Below are 25,062 nucleotides of genomic sequence, written 5' to 3'. Positions count from 1 at the left end.
TGTTAGTGGCTGCAAAACCAGGATTTGTGATATGCAAAATAGCGGAGGGAAGGAGCTCCATACACTTCCTTTGGTAGAGACGTATCTCCACCCTGCCACCCTGAACAGTTAGCAATGAGCAATAAAAGCTGCAAATAATGAAAAAAATCAATTGTATGTCCTCTTCAGGATTGCACTTAGGACTATGTAGAGAGAGTATTACTGGTAATTTTGGCAATGTTTTATGATTAATTTTGCCATTAGTGAGTACTGGAACTTGCAGTGCATCTGAGTAAAGTTTAAAAATGCACTTGGCTATTTAAAACACACACAAGCAGATTGAACTATTGGCTGAGGCCTTTTTTTTTGTGTCTATTTTTGTTTTCCAACTTCCTGACCGCAGGCTTCTTGTCCCTGTTCTGCTCTTGGCCTCAGATGTTCGAGGCAGAGTCAAGCGGGGAGCAGATGTCCCATCCCACTGCACTAAGCCTTCACCACAGTGAAACCAAAGTGGCAGCAAGCCCCTCCCCACAGGAAGCTCACCTTCTGCATCTGAAGTTTGTGGGTGCTGCTTAGATGTTTTGAGTCTGACACCTTTGCTGACCACTATGTGCAGTGCTCATCAGGCGTGACTAATCCCATCGCTGAATCTCTTCCAAACAATGTCTGGGGGTCGGACATGCTGATTGTTTCTGAACGTTGCTGATCAGAATTGGATATTTGAAACATCAGACACCCCCCCCCTCCGGATGAAGGTTAAGTTTTGTTCTGGGTTAGCTCCTTTATAAAATTATACTTAAAAGGGAAATTGAAACAAATCCATTTAAATGTCTAAATTTAGAGTTCGGCCATCAGTAAAATGGTTCATTTATTTATGCAGACAGTTGCTTGGACAAATGCTCTATTCAAGCATAGTTGTTGTCAGACTGAGTTTGCCTTGCATTTAAACAATTAACTTCCTTTTAAATTACCAATTTCACTCTGCTGTCTACTGAGAGGAACTGACACCATCTGAAGCTGATTATTATATCTTACTAATAATGTGTTCTTTCCAGACTGTCTACCTTGGCTACTAGCGATCAGAAGTTTATAGGGCAAGAGAAAGATTAAATCTGGAACTGCTCCAGTTTCTAGTTGCGCCATCTTTGCTAAAAATCCACAGAACCAATAAGGATGTCTCTTCAACAATAGCTTTGTCTTTCAGGCCAACAACTCCTTTAATTGAGATCTTCTCCAAAAGCTTAGTTGTTATTATACATCAATTTTAGTTTGTTCGATTTGTTCGAACTTAAGACTGTTGTTTTGCATAACAGTTGCGTGGCTACAGTTAAGTTTGTGGTTTAGCCCTGGTGGAGGGGAAAATGTTTCTCTGCTACTACTTCTAGGTTGATATATTGGCAATGGTCATGTGACTGGAATATTGGTGGCATGCCAGTGTCTATGGAAGATTCTGTGTGAGAGCAAGTGATTCCGCCAGGAAGAGACTAAAGAAAAAAGACATGATAATTGTGCGTGAGCGGGGATTAAGCAGGTGGGGCTTGTGCTCTTCAGAATGGATTCTGAAGTCCATTCCTCTCTCGTTCTTCTGAAATTTAGAAGAATCTCCCTCGTTCTTCTAAAGTTTAGAAGAATCTCCTCTCGTTCTTTTAAAGTTTAGAAGCTTCTCCTCACATTCTTCTAAAGTTTAGAAGAATGAGAGGAGGTCCCACTGAGTTGAACAGGTTCTTGTGGGGTTGAAAGGGTAGACGTAGGGTTGATATTTCCCTTAGCTGCAGTGTCCAGCCCTAGAAGTCAAGTTCTCAGAATAATTGGTCAGTATCCACGACAGATGAGAAGAGATTTTGCCAGACAGTAAGGAATCCTTGGAATTCCCTACTAAAGAGGGATGTAGGGGCTTAGTTGCTGAGTATGGTCAAAGTGCAGATCAGTGAATTTTTATGTATTAATACAATAAGGGTGAGGCGTTAGTGGAGGAAAATGGTAAAGGAACGACCATGATATTATTTAATAGGAGAACAGGCATGAGGGACTTGTTGAATCGCGATGTTTTTGCTATCAAAGGTTCTTCAGAAGTCAAGAATGAGGCACAAATTTTGTTGCATATGTCCATATTACTAAGCATTACGAGAACAAAGATTGAACAAAGAAAGACCTAATAGAACAAAAAAATTGTGGTCTTCTACAAAAACTAGTTCCAACTAAAAAAAATAGCACTCTTTTGATAAAAAATTAGCCTATAAAATAGCCAGATTCAAGTGGCATGACACCTGCTACAGAGAAACTAAGAAGCTTCTAGAAAAATACAGAAGCGACCTAACTCTCAACATGGAGAAGGCCAAGGAAATCATTGTGGACTTCATGAAGGTGCAGATGAACCATCCTTCTCTGCGAAAACATGGCTTCTCCATAGAGAGAGTTAAGTGCATCAAGTTCCTGGGAGTTCATAGCACAGATGACCTTACCTAGTCCCTGAACATCACCTCCCTGAACAAGAAGGCACAGCAGCGTCTCCACTTCCTAAGGAGATTGAGGTAACTGGGGCTCCCCCTGCCCCCAAGTGAATTTTACAGGAGCACCATTGAGAGTGTCTTGACAAGTTGCATCTCCATCTGGTGTGATGGAGTCTGGGTCATCCAACTCTGCCACTGGCTTCCCTTTCTCGTTCATGAATAGTCCAATTTCCACACGTAATTGAAAAAAAAGTTTGAGCACAACCTCTCTGCTCAACCAGCGGACTTTAGTGTGGTGGGGTAGGCCGTGTCCAATATTACTTTCAAACAAAAGAGTGTCAAATTGCCGATGGTTGAGTCCCTTGGCTCTAATAAAATTAACCATTTTGATTACTACATCCGTGACATTGTCCATTTTCAGGCTTGTGCTACATAACGCCTCTTGGTGTATAATACAATGAAAATTCCAGAGTTCCTGCTCTGGATTCCCTGTCTGAGCTTTCTCTCTGAGTTTCGCAACAACTCCTGTCTTTTTCCCGACTGTGGATGGTGCGCCATCTGTTGCCACGCTGATAGTGTGACTCCAGTCAACTCCCAGTCTGTCCAAGGCCTCGACGAGGCTGGAGAAAACGTTGTTCGCTGTACTGGTGTTTGTCATGGGCACCATCTCCACAAACTCCTCGGTGACGGTCAAAGATAGATAGATAGATAGATAGATAGATATACTTTATTAATCCCGAGGGAAATTTGGTTTCGTTACAGCCACACCAACCAAGAATAGAGCGTAAATATAGCAATACAAAAACCCCCAACAATCAAACAACAAAATGCAAACTATGCCAGATGGAAAATAAGTCCAGGATCAGTCTATTGGCTCAGGGTGTCTGACCCTCCACGGGAGGAGCTGCACGTTCGATGGCCACAGGCAGGAACGACCTCCCGTGCCGCCAAGTGTTGTATCACGGTGGAATGTGGCCGAAGTCCAACAATAAAAAGTTCAATATCCAGTCTGCAAACACGTTCCTCGATCGTAATATGCCCCGGATTGCACCATCCGTTGTTAACCAGATCAGTAAGCACCCAACTCCTTTACGCTTACCGCTCTCAGTGCACTTCCGGTCAGGCGGATCGGTATTACCCACCGAACTCCACTTCTCCAAAAGTCTCTGTTGTCTCGACCCGGTCCTCTTTCCTCGACTTTGTGATCCCCCTCTGCATCCTCTGTGTGTTTTCCTCCGGATTTCAGCAGCGGTGTCCATCGCTCTGTTCGCTAAACCAGCCGATATTTGCTGGTCTGTGGAATACACAATGCGACCTTGCTTCTGTCCCGCGTGTCGGGATGTAACCATTTCCAGCGCTAAAGAAAACCCAAATAAAACTCTCTCTACCAGCATGTTAGAGAGGGTGCAGCTTCGACGTGTTACCGTGAGGAAAAAAATACAAAAAATAACGTAAATTAAAAAGTAAGAATAGATCGGAACGGCTGTACCAGGCTGTATGCACGAGCGGCGCATGCGCCCACAAAGATGCATCAACACCACAAATAAGTATTCCCAACTGAGCTACATCAGTCACGTCAATAGAGGAGGCAATAAATCACTTCACTTTGTCTTTTAGTTGACTGTTCAAATCTCCTGCAAGGTCCCCGATTCTCTCTGCCACAGTATTTCTTGACAAGCTGATATTACTAAAAGCCTGTCTCTTCTCAGGGCACACCAGCTCAGCTGCCGTCAGCATGCATGCTTTGATGAATTCCCCCTCTGAGTATGGCTTCGACACAGCAGCTATTTTGGTGGCAATAATATAGCTGGCCTTGACAGATCCATCATGAGCCTCTCGACTTTTGGTGAACACTGATTGCTACTTTTTTCAGAGCTGCTTCAAGCTTTTGCGTTCTGAGTCGTCCTGCGTACTTGTCATATCTTTCTCCGTGTGACGTCCCATAGTGCCGTTTGATATTGTACTCTTTTGCCACTGCCACTTGCTGTGAGCATATCTGACACACAGGTTTGCCGTTGAACTCACAGAAGAAAAAACGATCTTTCCAATTATCATTGAATATCCGACCTTCGATGTCAGCTTTTCTTGGAGAGCATTTTGAACCACAGCGGCAAACAGTCTCAGCCTTGCTACAGGTGTTACTTACCTGAGTACTCCGTGTGCTTATACTATGACTGACGATGTAAGTGGGGCCCTGGTGATCTTCAGTGCAGGGTGGTAGGTGCTTATGCACAGCCGGTGGTTAACTGCCGCCTATTGTTTTCTGAGTACACACAACAAGCTGCCAGTACAGCAGGCAACACAGACAGCGGTGGCAGAGAGAGCGGCTGCCATACAGATACATAATAAATGGTCGTGAATATACTTTTTTTTTCCCCCAAATCATCCCGCGGGCTGGTAGTTTGACACCCCTGATCATAGGGGTCTCCCTACCATCTACTGGGGACATTTATCAGGAGCGCTGTGTAGACAGGACCTTTAGTATAATGAAGGACCCCACCCATCCATCCAGCATGCTGTTTGACTTTCTACCATTGGGCAGGAGACTCCAATGCATAAAAGCAGGAATGGTCAGGATCAGAAACAGTTTGTTCCTCAGGCCATTAGGCTTCTGAACCCACCGCCACGTCGCATTTGAAGCATCACTGGATAATCTGTTCTGTACCTTCCAATATTTAATTTATGCTCTTTACTTTGTTTATTTATGCATAATCCCTGTGTAGATTTTATCCTTACTTACATAAGTAATTGTGTGTTATATGTGTGTAATGTGTTAGGCTTTACACCCTAGTTCGGAGAAACATTGTCTCGTTTGATGGTATACATGTACTGTATATAGTTAAATGACAAACTTGACAATTTTCTGGAAAATTAACTGGAAACTTGCAGGTCTATAGGTAATTATATAACAGTACAAAGTATAGGAAAATTAAACTACAAGAAAAAATACCAAATGCAATAAGCATATACAACAGTTTATCTCTGAGTGACAGGAGAACACACATCATAGTACAATATTCTCTGTTTTATTATTTTGTACATTATTATTGCACAATGGTAAATTGTGTATATTATTATTATATACTTTATTAGTTATTATATTTATTATTATTGCCAATTGTGTTTTTAACTGTTGCTGCTGTAACAAAATAATTTCCCACTCAGGATCAATAAGGTACTTTTTGTTGTTGTTATTAAAAATAACAATTCTACATCCTAATCCAACATGCTGAATGGGCCAACCCCTGCTTCTGTTTTTATCAGTTCTTGTCTCTGAATCTGAGGGAGATGCCTCCATTTCGGTCGAATTGACCTTAAGTGGTCAAGGGATCCCAGCCAAATGTGAAGCAGAACTGAAAACGTTGGGAACACCCAATGTGTCAGGCAGCATCTGTAGAGACAGAGTGAATGATTGTTTCTGGTTGGTAGCCAGGGAGATGAAGGGGAGTTAACGTCTGAAATACCTTTGGGACCAGGGCTGCACTTTACTGTAATTAACCTTGTCTTCTAGAGCTGGGAATTGCCCCCCATCGCCGCTATGATCGTCTGCCTCCCATCCAAGCCCAGTTTTCAATCGAGAGCGACTCGGACATGACAGAATCTTCAGGGCTGATTCAAGAATATGACGTCTTCGACCCAGGCAAACCGAGGCCCTGCATCATCTTTGTTATTGGTAGGCCTTTGCTTTCCTTCAATGTTGTCTGTAGAAAAAACCCACCTTTAACATAAAGTGCCCAAGGACATTTGTGCTGTAAAAATTTTAAAAAGTCAATAATATTAGAACAAAGCCTTGAACAGAGGATTAGTGAGGGTGTTTTATTCAATGCTAAATAATGCTGCTATTTTTGCTCTGACTGTAAAATTGCCGAACATTGATACTGAATGTGTAATGTTTTTGCTGTGCTGGTTACATACTACAGGTTCCCGTTAACTGCTTCATTATAGAGTGTGTTCCCTAAGTGAGTTGTGGCTCAGTCATAATCCTCTTGCTTGAGCCAGTCCTACCTGAAGATCCTCACCACCCAGGCCATGCTCTTTTCTCTCTGCTGCCATCAGGTAGAAGGTACAGGAGCCTCTGGACTCGCACCACCAAGTTCAAGGACAGCTACTACCCTTCAACCAGCAGGTTCTTGAACAAAAGGGGGTGCCTACACTCATTTAAGGACTCTTTTGCCTTGTTGCCACATACTCATTGTTATTGCTATTTATTTATATTTGCGTTTGCACAGTTCGCTGTCGATTGTTTCCAGTTACCGTTCTATAGACTCGCTCACTATGCCCGCAGAAGAAGAATCTCAGGGTTGTATAAGGTGACATGGATGTACGCCGAAAGTAAATTTTACTTTGAGCTTTGAGTAGGAGAGTGCCATGCTCTCTCTGGCCCTGCGTTTAAAGAGTTAAATCAGTGCTGTGTCTGTCTGCTTATGTGGATGTAACAGATCCTGTGAAACCAGGGGATTTTGCCTTGTTTCCTCGTCTCTCTGGCCCAGATGTATTATTAAGGCTGCAGCCCACGGGAGCTTGCTGTGCACAAACTGGCTGCTGCATTCCCACAGTGACTACGTTTCCAGCACTGGGCAGCGCTGTGGGAAGCCCTGAGGTTGGAGAAGATCAGTATTTGTCCACCTTTAACTGCCTTTCGGGCTGAGGTTTCAGAGGGCAGTTTGAGGTTTACCACACTGATACTCGGAGCCTGGGAGCAAGAAATCTCAGTGGAATCATTCAGCACTTTCTATAGAGAGGTCTATTAACAGCATCGCAGTTGCGTGGGGGAACCAGGTGCGGATCTCCAAAACAATGAAACACCCGGGGCTCGGAGGAAGGAGGCTGCCTGGGAGGGTTTGGGCTGTTGCTGCACACCAGCAGCACCTGCCCCCTGATGTCGAGGGGCCGCACAGACCCTGTCAGGAGCTGCCCAGACAGAAGAGCGTCACTGTAGAGCAATCCCCCCAGGGAGACACCAGCTTCCCCATCACAGACCGTCACAGACTGAGGGAGGTTTATTGTTCTCCTTGAATATAGATGCCACGTTTTGAGAGAGAGAATAAAAGGTTAAAGGTGAAAATTCAAAGCTCTTAGTACAGGGCACATAACCAATGCTACAATGAGTGACAGGGAATCTATGGTATGTTGGTCAGGTAGCATTCGGGCGTAGAGGAAGGTACGAGGGTCACGGTCCTGGGAGGGATGGGCTTCTCATGGAAGAACATGAGAGAGTGGAGCCCACTTTCTTGGAGAGCAGTTAGGGGAAAACTGAAGGTGACTTAGTGGCACAGTGCCGTGCTGGGGATGGGGCAAGAATCCTTCTCTTACACTGGTAAGTACTGTAGACGGGAGAAATCCGGAAGGGCAGGAGGAGGCTCGAGTACAGCATGGACCTGCTGGCCTGAACGGTTTGTGTTTGGGCTGGGTATGGTCAGGCAAGAAGAGCGGCAACTGTGTGGGAGTAGGAATTCAGGGCATGCTGAGGCACGGAGTGTAGTCCCTGCAAAGCGTGACGATGCTGACCACTTGAGCGACAGACGGGAGGAGTGGGTGTGCACAGCTGCATCTATATTAAATTCTGAACATCTGTATTCTGAAAAGAGGATGCTGTCCAAGTTGCATGCCATCTTGGTCAATGTCTCCCATCCACTACATAATGTACTGGGTGGGCACAGGAGTACATTCAGCCAGAGACTCATTCCACTGAGATGCAGCACAGAGCGTATTAGGAGGTTATTCCTGCCTGTGGCCATCAAACTTTACAACTCCTCCCTTGGAGGGTCAGACACCCTGAGCCAATAGGCGGGTCCTGGACTTATTTCCTGGCATAATTTACATATTACTATTTAATTATTTATGGTTTTATTACTACTTAATTATTTATGGTGCAACTGTAACGAAAACCAATTTTCCCCGGGATCAATAAAGTATGACTATGACTATGACTAAATAAAGGCACGCACAAGGGAGATGGCTTTAACAGAGAGAGAGAGAGAGAGAGAGAGAGAGAGAGAAAACAACAATGCGCATGTGCAGGCCACAGGTCAATATGTAGTGCTAAGAGGAGGGTCATTGCTCTAAATGAAATAGATCCATTCATTACATTTCCTCCCCTTTAGATTAATGCACCATAAAACTGTATATGTACAAAACATTTAGTTTCCCCTTCATAACCCATATTCCAAAAAAACATGCTTTCACAATAACAGTCCATAACTAACTTCACAGTTCTAAAGATTCAGTCTTTTAGGTGGCACTGTTTCTTTCCGGATAGTGCCTCTGGACCTGTAGAGTGTCAAGAGGTTTGGTAGGTGTCTTGTCTAAGACAATGTTCTCGGTTTCCCGTGTCATGTTGCTGTCAGTGACATCGTCACTGAGAGGCAAGTCCGGTGACTGTAATGTGTCCGTCTTGTTGGATACAAGATCAATTCTGGCCTTCATGCCTTTGAATTTACCAATCCCCCTCTCAAACACCTTCTCACTACCATCAAGCAGCTGTGCCAGTCTCTGGTTGGTGCTCCCATTTGGGCTGCCATTATCTGTTGATGTCACACTGGGAGCTTTGATTGAATGCCAATGTGATCTTGTCTGTGACACTTTGTGCAGACTTTTTCTTTGGACCAACAGTCATTTGGGAGGGTTTGCCACATCGATAACACCTTTGGCTTTTTGCACCATTCAAGGACATTTTATGCATTTCACATTCTAACTCCTTTTCTGTCGTTCTGCATCCTTTGCTGCAGTCTCTAACGATATTGCAATGGTCAATGCCCGTTCTAAGGTTAGGTCTCTTTCTGCCAGTAGCCTCCTTTGAGTGCTTTGACTTGCATGCCACATACAAGCCTGTCCCTTAATGCATCAGGAAGTCCATCTCTAAAGTCACAGTATTGGGAAAGTTTGCACAGTTCTGCAATGTATTCAGAAATGTTTTCATCTTTTAACTGGTTCCTTTTGTAAAATCTAAATCTCTCAGCTGTTACCAGCAGTTTAGAGCTCAAGTGATTTTGTAAATTGTAACAATTTCATTGAATGTCTTGCTTGCTGGCTTTTCGGGAGTTACTAGGTTGAGTAAAAGACTATGTCCTTGTGCCCACTAAGCTAAGAAGCGTAGGGGTTTTCCTTGCTCTTCCATGTTGTTCACGTTACAATACAGTTCCACCCTCTCAATATACGATCCCCAGACTTCATTACTGCTATCAGATTCATCAATTTTCCTGACTGAAGCCATTGCCATGTTACTTTCACTTTAAATTCAGTGCATCTTTCATAGTTACACATGGCTCCTTTAGCTTTCTCTTGCTGTCTGACACTTGCTGTTTCGTCCCTTAACTGTCAGTGCAGATTGTGATATTTGTTGTGTCTGTGCACAACTACCTATATATTAAATAAATGCACACACGCTGGAGATGGCTTTAACTGGTGTTTTCACATTGCAACGAGAGAGAGAGAGAGAGAACAAAGCGCATGAGCAGGCAGCAGATCAATACCTAGTGCTAAAGGTCAGTGGGGGGAGGGGTGTCATTGCTGTATGCTCTAAAAGATATAGATTCATACTGAAACCTCTTTATCTTGGGCGTCTCTAGAATCACGGCTGATTAGCCCCTCACTAACGATTCAATCGGCCACCTTTCTCAAATTCCGTACATCCAGGGTCGATATGACTTGAGTCCCACCAGACCGGGAGAGCCGGGACGTTTCGACCACCCACACCCCAATCTGAGTGAATACTGTGTGAATTCTGTCCACTTGCAATTACCCTTTGGGAAGAAATAACAGATCGTACACTGCATACAATTATAAGCAAGGTGTATTTATGAATGTCAACTTAATCAAATATTTGTAAGTAAGTAAATAAATTAAAGGGCCCATTACAATTGAAACTGTCACATATGCACGAAGTTGGAGCTCAGGTTGTCCAAAAGCTGGAGGTGTCTTTGTACTCACAGCATTAACTCCTATTCTCCGGTCACCAATAGAACTTAACATTTTGGACTCCATCGAATCGTGCATTCCGCTTGGATTGATTCTTACCGCCGGTTCTCTCAATATTCCTCTTTCTCCAACTCCCACTGAAAAGAGCCTTGACCCCTTTAGCATTCATCACTAGCCCTCTCCGCCCAGCATTCTCTAGAACTTGCCCCAATTCCACCACCATCCTGATTGGCTGACTCGACATTCCTGAGCTAAACGTCACAACCCCTTATCTTTCACGGTAACCCAAACACGACCAGCAAAACACACAGTTTCTACAGAAAACTATTAAGTGAAATATCCCACAGCGTTAGCAGTAAAATCTTAACCAGGGTGCTACAACCAGGGCGTTAGAGGTGTCCATTGCTCTTCTGATTTTTGCCAGCTCCGAATGGACCAAGAGGGGCTTTCAATAACCACACTTGCAGTAAAGGCGAATCTTGGTTTACTTTTTCTGGGATCACTCACGCCTGGACAAATCAGTCTGAGTGGTCTGAATTCACTTGTGATGCATTCTATTGTAATTATTTTGCTTGAAAGGAATTTCAGTACTGGACTTGGCACACGCGAAGCCTTGAAAGTAATGAGCCCATGATATTATTCCTGGAGAAGAGAGCTGGTTTGTTTACCAATATTAAAATATTGTCAATTAAAGGGGTTTATTAATATTGGCACTCACACATGCCAGATGCTATAATTACACAGGATGTAATGAAGAGCAGAACCTAAGGACTACAGTGGGGCGGGAGCAGGTGGCACTTAGAAGCAAATTGCCTTCTAAATGGAGATTATTTAAATAGCCTCTTCCCAGTGTGAATTGGCTGCCTAAACTTTGTCCCAGCAAACAAGTCACGCGCTGAGGAGGTGGCAACTGCATCCTGGGGTGGCCATCTGTCAACATGGGCGAAGTACAGATGGTGCTTGATGGGGTGAAGGGCCTGGTTCTGAGCTATAAGACTGGACGATCAAATGCGCTGTGTCTTAAATGAACACTGTTTCTCCACTACAACGCTGCTCATCCACCATTAGCTGCAGAGATCCTGAAATTTGGAAATGTCTCCCTTTGCCTTTGGGATGCTTCCTTATAGACCAGCGGTCCCCAACCACTGGGCCGCAAAGCATGTGCTACTGGGCCGTGAGGAAACGATATGAGTCAGCTGCACCTTTCCTCATTCCCTGTCACGCACTGTTGAACTTGAACATAGGGTTGCCAGCTGTCCTGTATTTGCTGGGACATCTTGTATATTGGACTAAATTGGTTTGTCCCATACGGGACCGCCCTTGTCCCGTATTTCCCCTGCTAAGGTAGAGCGTTCTGATGAAACCGTTCGTGCCAAAATGGCGTAAAGTGAAGAAGCAATTACCATTAATTTATATATAAAATTTTTTGAGAATTCCCAGACCCAAAAAATAACCTACCAAATCATACCAAATAATACATGAAACCTAAAATGACACTAGCATATAGTGAAAGCGGGAATGATATGATAAATACATAGCCTATATAAAGTAGAAATAATGTATGTACAGTATAGTCGGGAAGATTAAGCCAAAACCAATTTGTGGAAAAAAAATCGGCACGTACGCGCAGGCGCACACATGTCCCGCATACGCACACAGAAGTCCACGCAAAGCTTCATGGGCATGGTAGTCTTTCTTGGGCTAAACACAAGTGTCCCGTATTTAACTGCTACTTTTGTCCCTTATTTGGGAGTGAGAAAGTTGGCAACCTTAACTGTAAAAACATGTTGAGGTGAGTTTAACCCTACTTGAACACCCACCCCGGTCGGCCGGTCCGCAAGAATATTGTCAATATTAAACTGGTCCGTGGTGCAAAAAAGGTTGGGGACCCCTGTTATAGACGACGCCTATGATCCAAATTTCAGTTCAAAGTAAATTTATTATCAAAGTATGTACGATTGTATTACCACATGCTACCCTGGGATTCATCTCCTTGCAGCCATTCACAGTAGAACAAAGAATTTAAGAGAGTCAGTGAAAAACTACACCCAAAGACTGACGAACAGCCGATGTGGAAAAGAAAACAAATCTCTGCAAATAAAAATAATAAATGAATAAATAATCCTGAGAACATGAGTTGTAGAGTTCTTGAAAGTGAGTCCATAGTTGTAGAATTAGCTCAGTGTTGGGGTGAGTGAAGTTATCCCCTCTGGTTCAAGAGCTTGATGGTTGAAGGGTAATAACTGCTCCTAAATCTGGAAGTGTGGGACTCTTTTACCTCATTCCCGATGGCGGCGGCAGGAAGAGAGCATCCTACATGTCTCAAAGTCATAACTTAGTTTGATAATTGAGCTGTGAAGCGCCTGGATGCATTTTTGCCATGTTAAATGTGCTACTTAAGTCGAATTTGATATGCATTTTCACTGAGGATAATTAACTGCAACTTCCGTTTACAGTTTTCCTCATCTTATTTTGTTGCAGTTGAGATAGTTGCTTTAAAGGTTAAAATCCAAGGCCCTTCCAAGAATGAGAAGGGAGCTGGAGCAAAGATGGACAGGTCATGCCACGGTTTGGGATATGAAACCGGTGGTTTAGTTTTCCCCTCTAGTCCAGGGATGGTCATGTGATCTGCTTGGATCCTGATGTAATTCTGTCCCAGTTGATAGCAGCAGCTTGGGGTTGACGGACAGTTGATTCTGCATCAGGAATCAACAGTGAGACTTCGTCACTTTCTCTCTGAAACTCCTGATGCTTTGCTGCTCCTTGTACGAAGCACTCAGCAACCGAGCCGCAGTTTTAACACCATCCCCCTTCCCCTCATGAATTTCAACCCAATTCCATCCCTGCGTCCCTTCCCCAGAAAAAGTGTCAGGCCTTAGCCCTGCTTAAAGCTCATGATTTTCCAGTGTTGGGATAGAAACTCTGCCCTGCCCTGTTTGGGAGGATAGGCCAAAGGTGGTAGGGTTGACCTTCACCCACAAGGCCAGCTGGTGGCATAGTGGCATCAGCGCCGGACTTCGGAGTGAAGGCTCCCGAGTTCGAACCCAGCCGACTCCCCGGGCACACTTTCCATCCGTGCTGGGTTGCGCGTCGAGCTAGCAACTCGGCCTCGTAAAAAAGAAATTGCCTGCTACAGAGACATCAACAGCAAAAAGTTGATGGCCTATGCTCTCTCGAGTTTAAAAGGCAATTTCCTTCCTTTTCCTTTTCACCCACGAGCTCCACATGGTGGCTGCTTGTGTTTCATCCTCTCCTGTTGTCCTTGACTCCTTACACCACAGGTGCAAGTTGCCGCTAGCAACCATTGCCTTGCCCCCCGCTTCCCAGTACCCTGTTAACATGGGGCGATCGCTCATTGGGACAGAGGAGAAATGGGCTGTGATATCTCAAGAGACGTGGTGCATCAAAACAGTTAACCTTAGATTTAAAGTATAACTTAAATGGAGTTCAGTTTCCTCTTTCTCCTATAATCTGCAGGTGTTTACAAACCTAAGATTGACGTCAGTTTAACCACCTCTTCCCAATTTACCTTATCTCCTGCCCTGTGACCTCGGTGCAGGCTCCTTACCTAGCTTTTCCATTTACGTTGTCAGCTTTGGGCTGTTAGACTTAGAACAGGCCATGGAGCAAACTGCCGGAGAAAGGCAGAACCTGGTGGAGAGGGAGGGGGAGTCAACAAGAGAGGGAAAGCAAGGCCTAAGGGACAGGTGACGGATGAGTTCCAGTTGTTGGATGCTGGCTGTGTTGGAATTAGAGTGTAAAATTGTTATTTTTCACATTACTTAATTTTCTCTGTGATTTCTTGTATTTCTTAGATAATCACCTGCAGTGTATCAGAATCAGATTTACTATCACCGGCATATGTTGTGATATTTGTTAACTTTGTGGCAGCAGTACAATTGAATTGACTTTATTACTTACGTCCTTCAAATACACAAGGAGTAAAAATCTTTACAGTACTTCTTTGTTCAGATGTGCAATTATAATAATTTATAATAAATATTATGTACAACAGGATAGTCAGTATAGCATAGAAATACAGTTGCATCAGCGTGAGTTAATCAGTCTGATGGCCTGGTGGAAGAAGCTGTCCCGGAGCCTGTTGGTCCTGGCTTTTATGCTGCGGTATCGTTTCCCAGATGGTAGCAGCTGGAACAGTTTGTGGTTGGGGTGACTCAGGTCTCCAATGATCCTTCCGGCCCTTTTTACGCACCTGTCTTTGTAAATTTCCTGAATAGTGGGAAGTTCACATCTACAGATGCGCTGGGCTGGCCGCACCACTCTCTGCAGAGTCCTGCGATTGAGGGAAGTACAGTTTCCATACCAGGCAGTGATGCAGCCAGTCAGGATGCTCTCAATTGTGCCCCTGTAGAAAGTTCTTAGAATTTGGGGGGGCCATACCAAATTTCTTCAAACGTCTGAGGTGAAAGAGGTGCTATTGTGCCTCTTTCACCACACAGCCGGTATGTACAGATCATGTGAGATCCTCAGTGATGTTTATGCCGAGGAACCTGAAGCTGTTCACTCTCTCAAACCCAGATCCATTGATGTCTATAGGGGTTAGCCTGTCTCTATTCCTCAGGTAGTCCACAACCAGCTCCTTTGTTTTTGCGACATTGAGGGAGAGGTTGTTTTCTTGACACCACTGTGTCAGGGTGATGACTTCCTCTCTGTAGGCTGCCTCGTTATTACTTGAGATAAGGCCAATCAGTGTAGTGTGGTCAGCAATTTTAATTAGCAGATTGGAGCTGTGGGTGGGTGGGGTTTTCTATATTATCATGAAATACATAATAATATGGAGAAAAATTGTGAATTACAGTAAATATATTAAATGGTTAAATTAAATAAGTAGTGCAAAAAAAATGGAAATAAATAAAGTAGTGAGGTAGTGTTAATGGGTTCATTTAGGAATCGGATGGCAGAGGGGAAGAAGCTGTTCCTGAATCATTGAGTGTGTGCCTTCAGGTTTCTGTACCTCCTCCCTGATGGTAACAGTGAGAAAAGGGCATGTCCTGGTGGTTGGGGTCCTTAATCATGAACGTCTTGTTTTTGAGGTACCACTCCTTGAAGATGTCCTGGATTCTACAGAGGCGTATGATTGTGGTGTTATTTTCGGTAATTGTAGTATAGCTGAATCTGTGTTTTTGTAGAAGTTTCTCTTCAGTCAGTGTCACGTCACCGAATCTGACCATTTCATAGGTTACCTCTTGTAAAGTAAGATTTGTTTTCCTTAATACATGTCCAGACTGAGGAATAGATAAGGGCCTTGACCTGAAACAAGAAGTTTATTCTTCTCCATAGATATTGTCTGACCTGTTGAGTTCCTCCAGCACTTTGTGTATGCTGCTCTGGACACCTAATATCTGCAGATTCTCTTGTGTTTATGAGGAATAGAGTGACGCGAGTTTTGTTTTTCTCAACGTGTTTATTTTTTTTAAAACTTACATTCAGATGACACCCCTGACATCCTCAGCAGGTTCTGAAGTGGTTTACAGGCAATTGCTGCAACAGTCTTTGAGCTGTTACCGTGCAGGAAGTGGGCAGGTGGCGAAGGGCAGCGAGAGCTTGGCAACCTCGCCAGTTCAGAGTGCTCTGGGAGACCGATGGAATCTTTATACCAGTGTTATACTCTCCGTCACGGATTGTCCCGGGAGCTCCTGGAATTTAATAAGTCCTCTTGCAGACTGAGAGTACTACAGGATCTAAAGCTCTGTGTTGGTGCACGTGAGGCCGCGGACACTCACAGCAGCCTGGTTAACAAGTTCCAAGGGGTCAGGCTGTCCTGTGCGGTGTAAATGCCGGCACAGTAACACCATTAAACTAGAGTGGAGATGGTCATGATGATGGTCATCCTCTCCCCCCACCACAAAACAGCTATTTCCCCCAGGGAGACCTTAATACATTTACTTACTAGTTATTTATTAAGAAACCATGCAGAATAGGTCCTTCAAGCCGAGCCACCCATCAAACCCTGATTTAACCCTAGCCTAACCACGTGACAATTTACAATGACCAATTAACCTACCAACCGGTAGAGGTCTTTGGACTGTGAGGGGGGAAATTGGGGACCTGGAAGAACAGGGAGAATGTATAAACTCCTTACAGGCAACGACGGGAATTGAACCCGGGTCACTAGAACTGTAAAGCGTTGTGCTAACCACTACGCTACTGTGTCAGTATGAGGTCAGTGTCCAGTTCTCTCTGGTTATGCGCTCGGCTCAGCCTAATCAGAATCAGGTTTATTATCACTGATGTATGTTGTGAAATCCTTTTTCCAGCAGCTGTACAGTGCAATTTGTTTAAAAAAAACTAAGTTATAATAAGAAAAATATATATAAAAGATAATTATATCGTGCTGGAAGAGAGGAAAATAGTGAGATAATTTTCATGGGTTCATGGACCATTCAGAAATCTGATGGGGAAGAAGCTGTTCCTCAAATGTTGGAGGAATTCAGTGGGTCAGGCAGCATCTATCAACAGTTGATGTTTCTGGCTCATCAGGACGGAAAAGCAAAGGGAAAAAAATCCAGATTAAGAAGGTGGGGAGAGGGGATGGAGTACAAGCTGGCAGGTGATAGGTGGATGTTTGAGTGTGTGTCCTCAAACTCCTGTACCACCACCTTGATGGTAGCAATGGGAAGAGGGCATGTCCTGAATGGTGAGACTGCCTGGTTAAAAGTGGGTCATTATTATGGTTTGGTCAGTGATGCACCAAGCTGACAGCCCTACTCCTCCTTCATCATTATCCATCACCATCACCATCCGTCACCGTCATCGTCCATCACCATCACTGTCATGGTCCATCACCATCATTGTCCGTCACCATCATTATCCATCACCATCACCATCTGTCACCATCATCAGACACCATCACCATCATCGTCCATCACCGTCACCATCATTGTCCGTCATCATCATTGTCCATCATCGTCATCCATCATCATCAGGATCTCCCTACCCAAACCCACCTCCCAACACTGGATAACAATTTTTTTCAGAAGCGTTGCTTCCTCAATTTTTTTTTGTTTATGATAGACCGCTTGAAGCTGAACACAAATATAGTTTCAGACTGCTTGTCTTACATGGGAATTTGGAGAAACAAGAAATTAATTTTTTATTGAATACAATGCATTTAATTGCATAATGGTGCTGAAGTTTTTCAATATTTCAACTAAGCTAAAAATGTTTTGTTGATGATTTTTGTTTGTACTCAGTGTCTGAGGCTTCTTTGCTTGTGTCCAACAGTAATCAGCCAACATTGATGGATTCTAGTTGCCCTGATACCATTTCCCTGTGACCGCAATGTTCGTCACTGACAGTGCCAAGATTTGCAGGGAGGAAGTCTAAATGGGAATGCAGAAAATGAATCTTTAGTGACATGTTGTACTTCATAGTTTTGTATGCTTGAAGCATGTTGTCAACCAGCTACATGTAGTTTGGTGCTCTGTAGTTGCCAAGAAAATTTTCAACAACATCCTTGAATGCCTTCCATGTGATTTTCTCCGGTCCCAGTAGAAGTGTGTGTTTGTTTATTTATTTATTGTGATACAGTGTGGAATAGGCTCTTCTGGCCCTTTTGAGCCAAGCCACCCAGTAACATCCAATTTATCGCTAGCCTAATCACAGGACAATTTACAATGACCAATTAACCTACTAACTGATATGTCTTTGGACTGTGGGAGGAAACCAGAGCACCTGGAGGAAACCCACATGGTCACGGAGAGAACATACGAATTCCTTACAGACAGCTGGGGGAATTGAACCCTGCTAACCACAATGCTACCTTGCCGTCCTCTGCAACAATAACTTTTCAGTCCATTTAACATTCATTGAATTGCCTGTCATTGATGACCCGTTTGATTCATGGACCAAAAAAAAATGCCTTCCTTAATCTTGGCATAAGTTGCTCTGACTTGAACTGTGAATTAAAATAGCAAATTTAGGCAATTTCCAAAAAATAAAGATGTGTTATGGGGAAATTTTATAGTGATTTTCATGATCAGCAGCCCAAAATCTATAAGGTACAAACGTTTGTACACCGAGAAGTATTCAGGAAGCAAAATCTTTAAGAAGAAGCCTGCCACTACAGTGACGTAGCTAATAGAGCTGATGCCTCAGACCCCCCCCCCAACGACATGGGTTCAATCCTGACCTCTGGTGCTCTCATTGTGAAGTTTGATGTTCTCCCTGTGACAGCGTGGAGCTCCCCCTGGATGTCCCAGTTCCCTCCAGCACCCCAGAGATGTGCAGGCAGGTAGGTTAGTTGCTGTAAGCTGCCCCTAAGCATGCAGGTGAGCGGCGGAACCTGGGGAGAGTGAGGGGAGAATTTAATGAGATTAGTGTGAGTGGCTGCTTAGTCAAAGTCAAGTTTACTGTTACATACGGGTACAGGCGCAGTGAAAAACTTGCAGCAGCATCACAGACATGGCAATAGAGAGATAAAATATACGACAAAAAACATAGACATAAATTACAGAAGAAAGAATACAATTAGAGCTAAAAGCACAAAGTCCATTATAGTCCAAAGGTGGCTAGGAAGGGCTCAGTGGGCCGAAAGGCCTGTTTTTTGTCGCTGTGTGATTCTGAACAGCGTGTGGCCTAACGAATAAGACTTTGCTGGTGTTTGAAGCAAAATCATCAGAAGATTGCAGTTCGAGTCCTGTCGCGGTAACCTAGCAGTTAGCGCAATGCTTTACAGCGCCAACGATCACCAACCGCGATCTATCCCAGCCACTGCCTGGAAGGAGTTTCCACATGACCATGTGGGTTTCCTCCGGGTGCCCCGGTTTCCTCCCACTCACCAAGGACACGTGGTTAGGGCTAGTGAGTCGCGGGCATGGTCTGTTGGTGCCGGAAGCGTGGTAACACTTATGGGCTGCCCAGCACAATCCTCACTGATTTGATTTGATGCAAATGATGCACTTCACTGTATGTTTCGATGTACGTGTGGCAAATGAAGCAATTACGGATTTGAGTCCTGCCAAAGGGTTTCGGCCTGCTGAGTTCATCCAGCACTTTTTGTATGTTGCTTGAAATGAAGCAGATATTTAATTTTTAAACTTTGAACTTTCTTTCTGAATGACAACCTGCCACCATCTGTATCCCAAGAGCTGGTAGTTCTACCCGTGCGAAGCTGCGGGCCTCTCCTCCCTCACCTTGCCCTTCCTGGACAGTATTTTTGCAGGGTTCATCGTTAATGAGTGGGGCTGGGGGCCAGTATTCATTATTGTCCATTTTGCCCCTCACCTGTTCTGATCTCTGCCCCCTCCGCAGGTGGTCCCGGGAGCGGGAAGGGCACACAGAGCGCCAAGATGGCGCGCCACTACGGATTTGAGGCGATTTCGGTGGGGGAGGTCTTGCGCCGACAGATGCTGCACCACGCCACCAGCGATTGCAAGTGGGAGCTCATTGCGCAGATCATCGCCAATGGGGAGCTGGCACCTCCGGTAAGGAGCTGGTGGGGTGGCCTCCTACATTCAGGTCCGTGGCAGTTCACAGCTGACCAGCTGACCTCGCGAGCTAAGTGAGCTCAGGCCTGGATATTGCTTGGATGGAATACTGCCTGGGAATGGCGGGTGAAGCAGTAGGGAGGGAGGGGGAGGCACAGCAACACAGCAGTTAGCGTAACAATACTGCAGCACCAATGACCTGGGTTCAATTCCCGAAATGGTCTGTAAATTCTCCCCATGACTGTGTTGATTCCTCCTACTGAGTTCTTCTAGCAGATTATTCATTGCTCCAGATTCTGTCACCCGCTGTCTCTTGTGTCTCCAAAAGCTTTTAGCTGTATCTTGCTAAAAGAAAGCTACGTCACATCCGGAGTTTCTCCGGTTAGCGGATGATTTCCCTCCACGCCTCTCTGACGTCATGGGGAACCGCGTACGAGACAAGTTACAGCAGTGGTTTGCCATTGCCTTCCGCTGGGTGAGTTTCCAAAGAGATCACCAGCTCGTAACCCAGCACGGATGGAAAGGTTGCAGGGGAGCCGGCTGGATTCGAACTCGGGACCTTTCGTCCCGAAGTCCGACACTGATGCCACTACGCCACCAGCCGGGTCGATACATGTTACAGTAATGTTAACGACCCCAGCATTTCACCCCTGTGTTACTTGATGGGCCTGTTCTGCCTGTAACACGTAGCAGCGCACACAAAATGCAGGAGAAACTCATCCGATGAAGGCTCCCGACCCAAAACGTCGACGGTGTATTCCCTTCCATGGATGCTGCCTGACCTGTTGCTGAGTTCCTCCAGCATTTTGTCTGTGTTGCTCCAGATTTCCAGCAACTGGAGAATCTCTTTTGTCTTATAGTCTTAAAAAGTTAAATGAATAGCTACTGTAATATGAGGGGGTATAGCTGTTAAGGTGGTTTGAAGGAAAGTATAGGGGGATGTTGGAGATATGTTTTTCACACAGAGGGTGGTGGGTGCATGGAATCTGTCAGTGGTGGTGGTAGAGACAGATACATTTGGGACTTTGAAGAAAACTTTAGATGGGTGTGTGGATGAAAAGAAAATAGAGGGCTATGTGGGAGGGAGGAGTTACATTAATCGTAGAGTAGATCAAATGGTTGGCATAACATTGAGGGCCAAAGGGCCTGTAGTGTGCTGTACTGTTCTGTGTTTAGAGTAACACACACAAAATGGAAGAAAGGAGAAGCCAGAAAAAGACGATGGGGGGGTGGGTGGGGAGGAAGGAACACAAGTTGGCTGGTGATAGGTGAAGGGTAAGGAAGTGGGTGGGGAGGGAGGGGTCTAAGGTAAGAAGCTGGGAGGTGATAGGTGGAAAAGGTAAAGAGCTGGATAATAAGGAATCTGATAGGACAGGAGATGGATTATGGGAGAAAGGGAAGGAGGAGGGGCACTAGAGGGAGCTGATGAGGGGAGCCAGAATAGGGAACGGAAAAGAGAAGAGGTGGTGGGAGTGGGGGGAGAAATTATAAGGTTAGCGAAATCAGTGTTCATGCTATCAGTTCAGAAGATAACCAGACAGAATATGTGGTGTTGCTCGTCCATCCTGAGAGTGGCTTCATCGTGGCAGTGAAGGCCATGGACTGACACGTTGGAATGGGAGTGAAAACTTGAACTAAAATGATTGGCCATGGGGAAATGCTGCCTTGTTGCAGATGGGGCAAAGGTGTTCTCTGTTCTAAAAGTACCAAACTCCAAAATGTGCCCCTTCTGGCCTTGCAGGAAACGACCATCGAGGAACTGAAGCACCAGTTCATGAAGCACCCGGATGCTAAAGGTTTCATCGTGGATGGGTTTCCTAAGGAGATCAGCCAGGCCTTCACGTTTGAAGAACAGGTGGGACTCTGCCGCTTCTCTTACCCCAGAGGGTCCCACCATGGAGCTCAGGATGAGAGCTCGCTCCACTAACCTGGCCTAAGCAATGCTGCCCAAACACCTCCCTGAAGCCGTGTACTGAACCAATGTCACATGACCCTGAGTGATGTCACCAAATGGTGACATGCCATGAAAGAGGATTACAGGGGGTGCGGTTTGGGCAGTGAAAGTTGGGGTTCTCATTCATGGGAACCTCAGCTTTTTAGTACAGCACAGGACTAAACCCAAGTTGTTGTGCTGAGCCAAAGGACAAGGTGGGAGCAACAGCAGTTCTGTGTGGGTGCGAGGGCACCTGGGCACCTTCGTTTCTTAATGCTAAAGGAACAGCAGAAAACAGCCGGGGTGACATGTCTTAGAGTGGTGAACTTCAGGCAGGTTGGTGATCTGTGGGGCATCCTGTTGGCACAGAAAAAGGTCCTTTCAGCTCATTCAGTTCATGCCAACCTAATCTTCTGCCTAATACCATCTACCTGCACCTGGACCATATCCCTCCGTACCCTTCCCATCCATGCACCTTTATAAACTTTTCTTAACTGTTACGAGTGAACTCGCATCTACCACTTCCTCTTCCCCGAAACTTCCTCTGACAGCTTGTTCCACATTTGCACCACCCTCTGATTTCCCTCAGATTCCCCTTAAATGTTTCACCTTTCACCTTAAACCGATGACCTCTAGTTCTAGTCTCAGCCAGTCTGAGCGGGAAAAAGAACCTGTAAGCATTCATCCTATCTACACCTCTCACAACTCTGTACATCTCTAAAAGATCTCCCCTCATTCTCCTATGCTCCAGAGAATAACGCCCCAACCTATTCAACCTTTCCCTATAACGCAAGACCTGGCAACATCCCTGTAAGTGTGTCCTACCCTCTTTCAAGCATGTTGATATCTCTGTTGTTGCTAGGTGACCAGAACTGCACATAATACTCTAAATTCAGCCTTACAAATGTTCTATATGTAACATCCCAACTCCTGTACTCAGTGCCCTGATTTATAAAGACCAATGTGCCAATAGGTAGGTACCTTTTATGACCCTATCTTCCTGCAATGTCATTTTCAAGGAATCATTGATCTGTACACCCAGGCCCCTCCCCCGCTCTAGCGCACACATCAGGGTCCTACCGTTCATTGTTCAAGTCTTTGAAGCATTTTCCCCCAGCTCCTCTGCCTTTCCCCTTTCCCCGCCGTAATGACCTTTACCGTTCCTCATCACCACTTCCTCCATCGCAGGAAATGTAATGGCAATCATCGTGCTTAATTACTGAAGGGATGGACGTAGCCAGTTGTTGGAAGTGCTGTTGCTTTGGTCTCCTCTACACCCTCTCTACAATTTCCACGTCCTTCCTGTAGTGAGATGACCAGAACTGAGCACAGTACTCCAAGTGGGGTCTGACCAGGGTCCTATATAGCTGTAACATTACATCTTGGCTCCTTAACTCAATCCACAATTGATGAAGGCCAATGCACCATACGCCTTCTTAACCACAGAGTCAACCTGCACAGCAGGTTTGAGCGTCCTGTGGACTCGAACCCGAAGTTCCCTCTGATCCTCCGCACTGCCAAGAGTCTTACCATTAATACTATATTCTGCCATCATATTTGACCTACCAAAATGAACCACCTCACACTTATCTGGGTTGAACTCCATCTGTCACTTCTCAGCCCAGTTTTGCATCCTATCGATGTCCTGCTGTAACCTCTGACAGCCCTCCACACAATCCACAACACCTCCAACCTTTATGTCATCATCAAATTTACTAACCCATCCCTCCACTTCCTCATCCAGGTCATTTATAAAAATCACAAAGACAAGGGGTCCCAGAACAGATTCCTGAGGCACACCACTGGTCACCAGCCTCCATGCAGAATATGACCCGTCTACAACCACTCTTTGCCTTCTGTGAGCAAGCCAGTTCTGGATCCACAAAGCAATTTCCCCTTGGATCTCATGCCTCCTTACTTTCTCAACAAGCTTTAAATGGGGTACCTTATCAAATGCCTTGCTGAAATCCATATACACCACATCTACTGTTCTACCTTCATCAATGTGTTTAGTCACATCCTCAAAAAATTCAATCAGGCTCATAAGGCACAACCTGCCTTTGACAAAGCCATGCTGACTATTCCTAATCATATTATGCCTCTCCAAATGTTCATAAATCCTGCCTCTCAGGATCTTCTCCATCAATTTACCAACCACTGAAGTAAGACTCACTGGTCTATAATTTCCTGGGCTCTCTCTACTCCCTTTCTTGAATAAGGGAACAACCTTTGCAACCCTCCAATCCTCCGGAACCTCTCCCGTCCCCATTGATGATGCAAAGATCTTTGCCAGAGGCTCAGCAATCTCCTCCCTCGCCTCCCACAGTAGCCAGAGGTACATCTCATCCGGTCCCGGCGACTTATCCAACTTGATGCTTTCCAAAAGCTCCAGCATATCCTCTTTCTTAATATCTACAGTGGCATGCACAAGTTTGGGCACCCTGGTCAAAATTTCTGTTACTGTGAATAGCTAAGCAAGTAAAAGATGAACTGATTTCCAAAAGGCATAGAATAGAATGCCTTGGGGTTTTCCTTAATCCTGCTTGCCAAGGCCTTCTCATGGCCCTTTCTGGCTCTCCTAATTTCATTCTTAAACTCCTTCCTGCTAACCTTATAATTTTCTAGATCTCTATCATTACCTAGTTTTTTGAACCTCTCATAAGCTTTTCTTCTTGACTAGATTTACAACAGCCTTTGTACACCACGGTTCCTGTACCCTACCATCCTTTCCCTGTCTCATTGGAACATATCTATGCAGAACGCCACGCAAATATCACCTGAATATTTGCCACATTTCTGCTTTACATTTCCCTGAGAACATCTATTCCCAATTTATGCTTCCAAGTTCCTGCCTGATAGCTTCATATTTCCCCTGACTCCAATTAAACACTTTCCCTAACTTGTCTGTTCCTATCCCTCTCCCATGCTATGGTAAAGGAAATAGAATTGTGATCACTATCTCCAAAATGCTCTCCCACTGAGAGACCTGACACCTGAGCAGGTACATTTCCCAATACCAGATCAAGTACAGCCTCTCCTCTTGTAGGCTTATCCACATATTGTGTCAGGAAACCTTCCTGAACACACCTAACAAACTCTACCCCATCTAAACCCCTTGCTCTAGGGAGATGCCAATTAATATTGGGGAAATTAAAATCTCCCATCATGACAACCCTGTTATTATTACACCTTTCCAGAATCTGTCTCCCTATCTGCTTCTTGATGTCCCTGTTACTATTGGGCGGTCTATAATAAAACACCCAGTAGAGTTATTTATCACATGTACATGGAACCTGGTGCCTGTAACACCGTTGGCATTTAGGGCAGCAATGAA

The 25,062-nt window shown here is 44.9% G+C and overlaps 1 protein-coding gene across 1 annotated transcript in view; it reads left to right on the top strand.

The window, feature by feature from the left end:
* The window catches only part of LOC134359836 (adenylate kinase isoenzyme 1-like), a 170,068-nt gene that overhangs the window by 30,974 nt on the left and 114,032 nt on the right, over positions 1-25,062 (top strand). Inside the window, exons 3-5 of the mRNA XM_063073559.1 lie at positions 5,941-6,102; positions 19,620-19,792; positions 21,537-21,650. Coding sequence (XP_062929629.1) covers positions 5,941-6,102; positions 19,620-19,792; positions 21,537-21,650 — 449 coding nt within the window. The remainder of the gene's footprint in view (positions 1-5,940; positions 6,103-19,619; positions 19,793-21,536; positions 21,651-25,062) is intronic.

The sequence above is a fragment of the Mobula hypostoma genome, chromosome 21 (genome assembly GCF_963921235.1).
Source record: "Mobula hypostoma chromosome 21, sMobHyp1.1, whole genome shotgun sequence".
Taxonomy (NCBI): Eukaryota; Metazoa; Chordata; class Chondrichthyes; order Myliobatiformes; family Myliobatidae; genus Mobula; species Mobula hypostoma.
The sequence above is the reverse complement of the archived record's forward strand: the minus strand, read 5'-3'. Positions and strand labels throughout refer to the sequence as shown.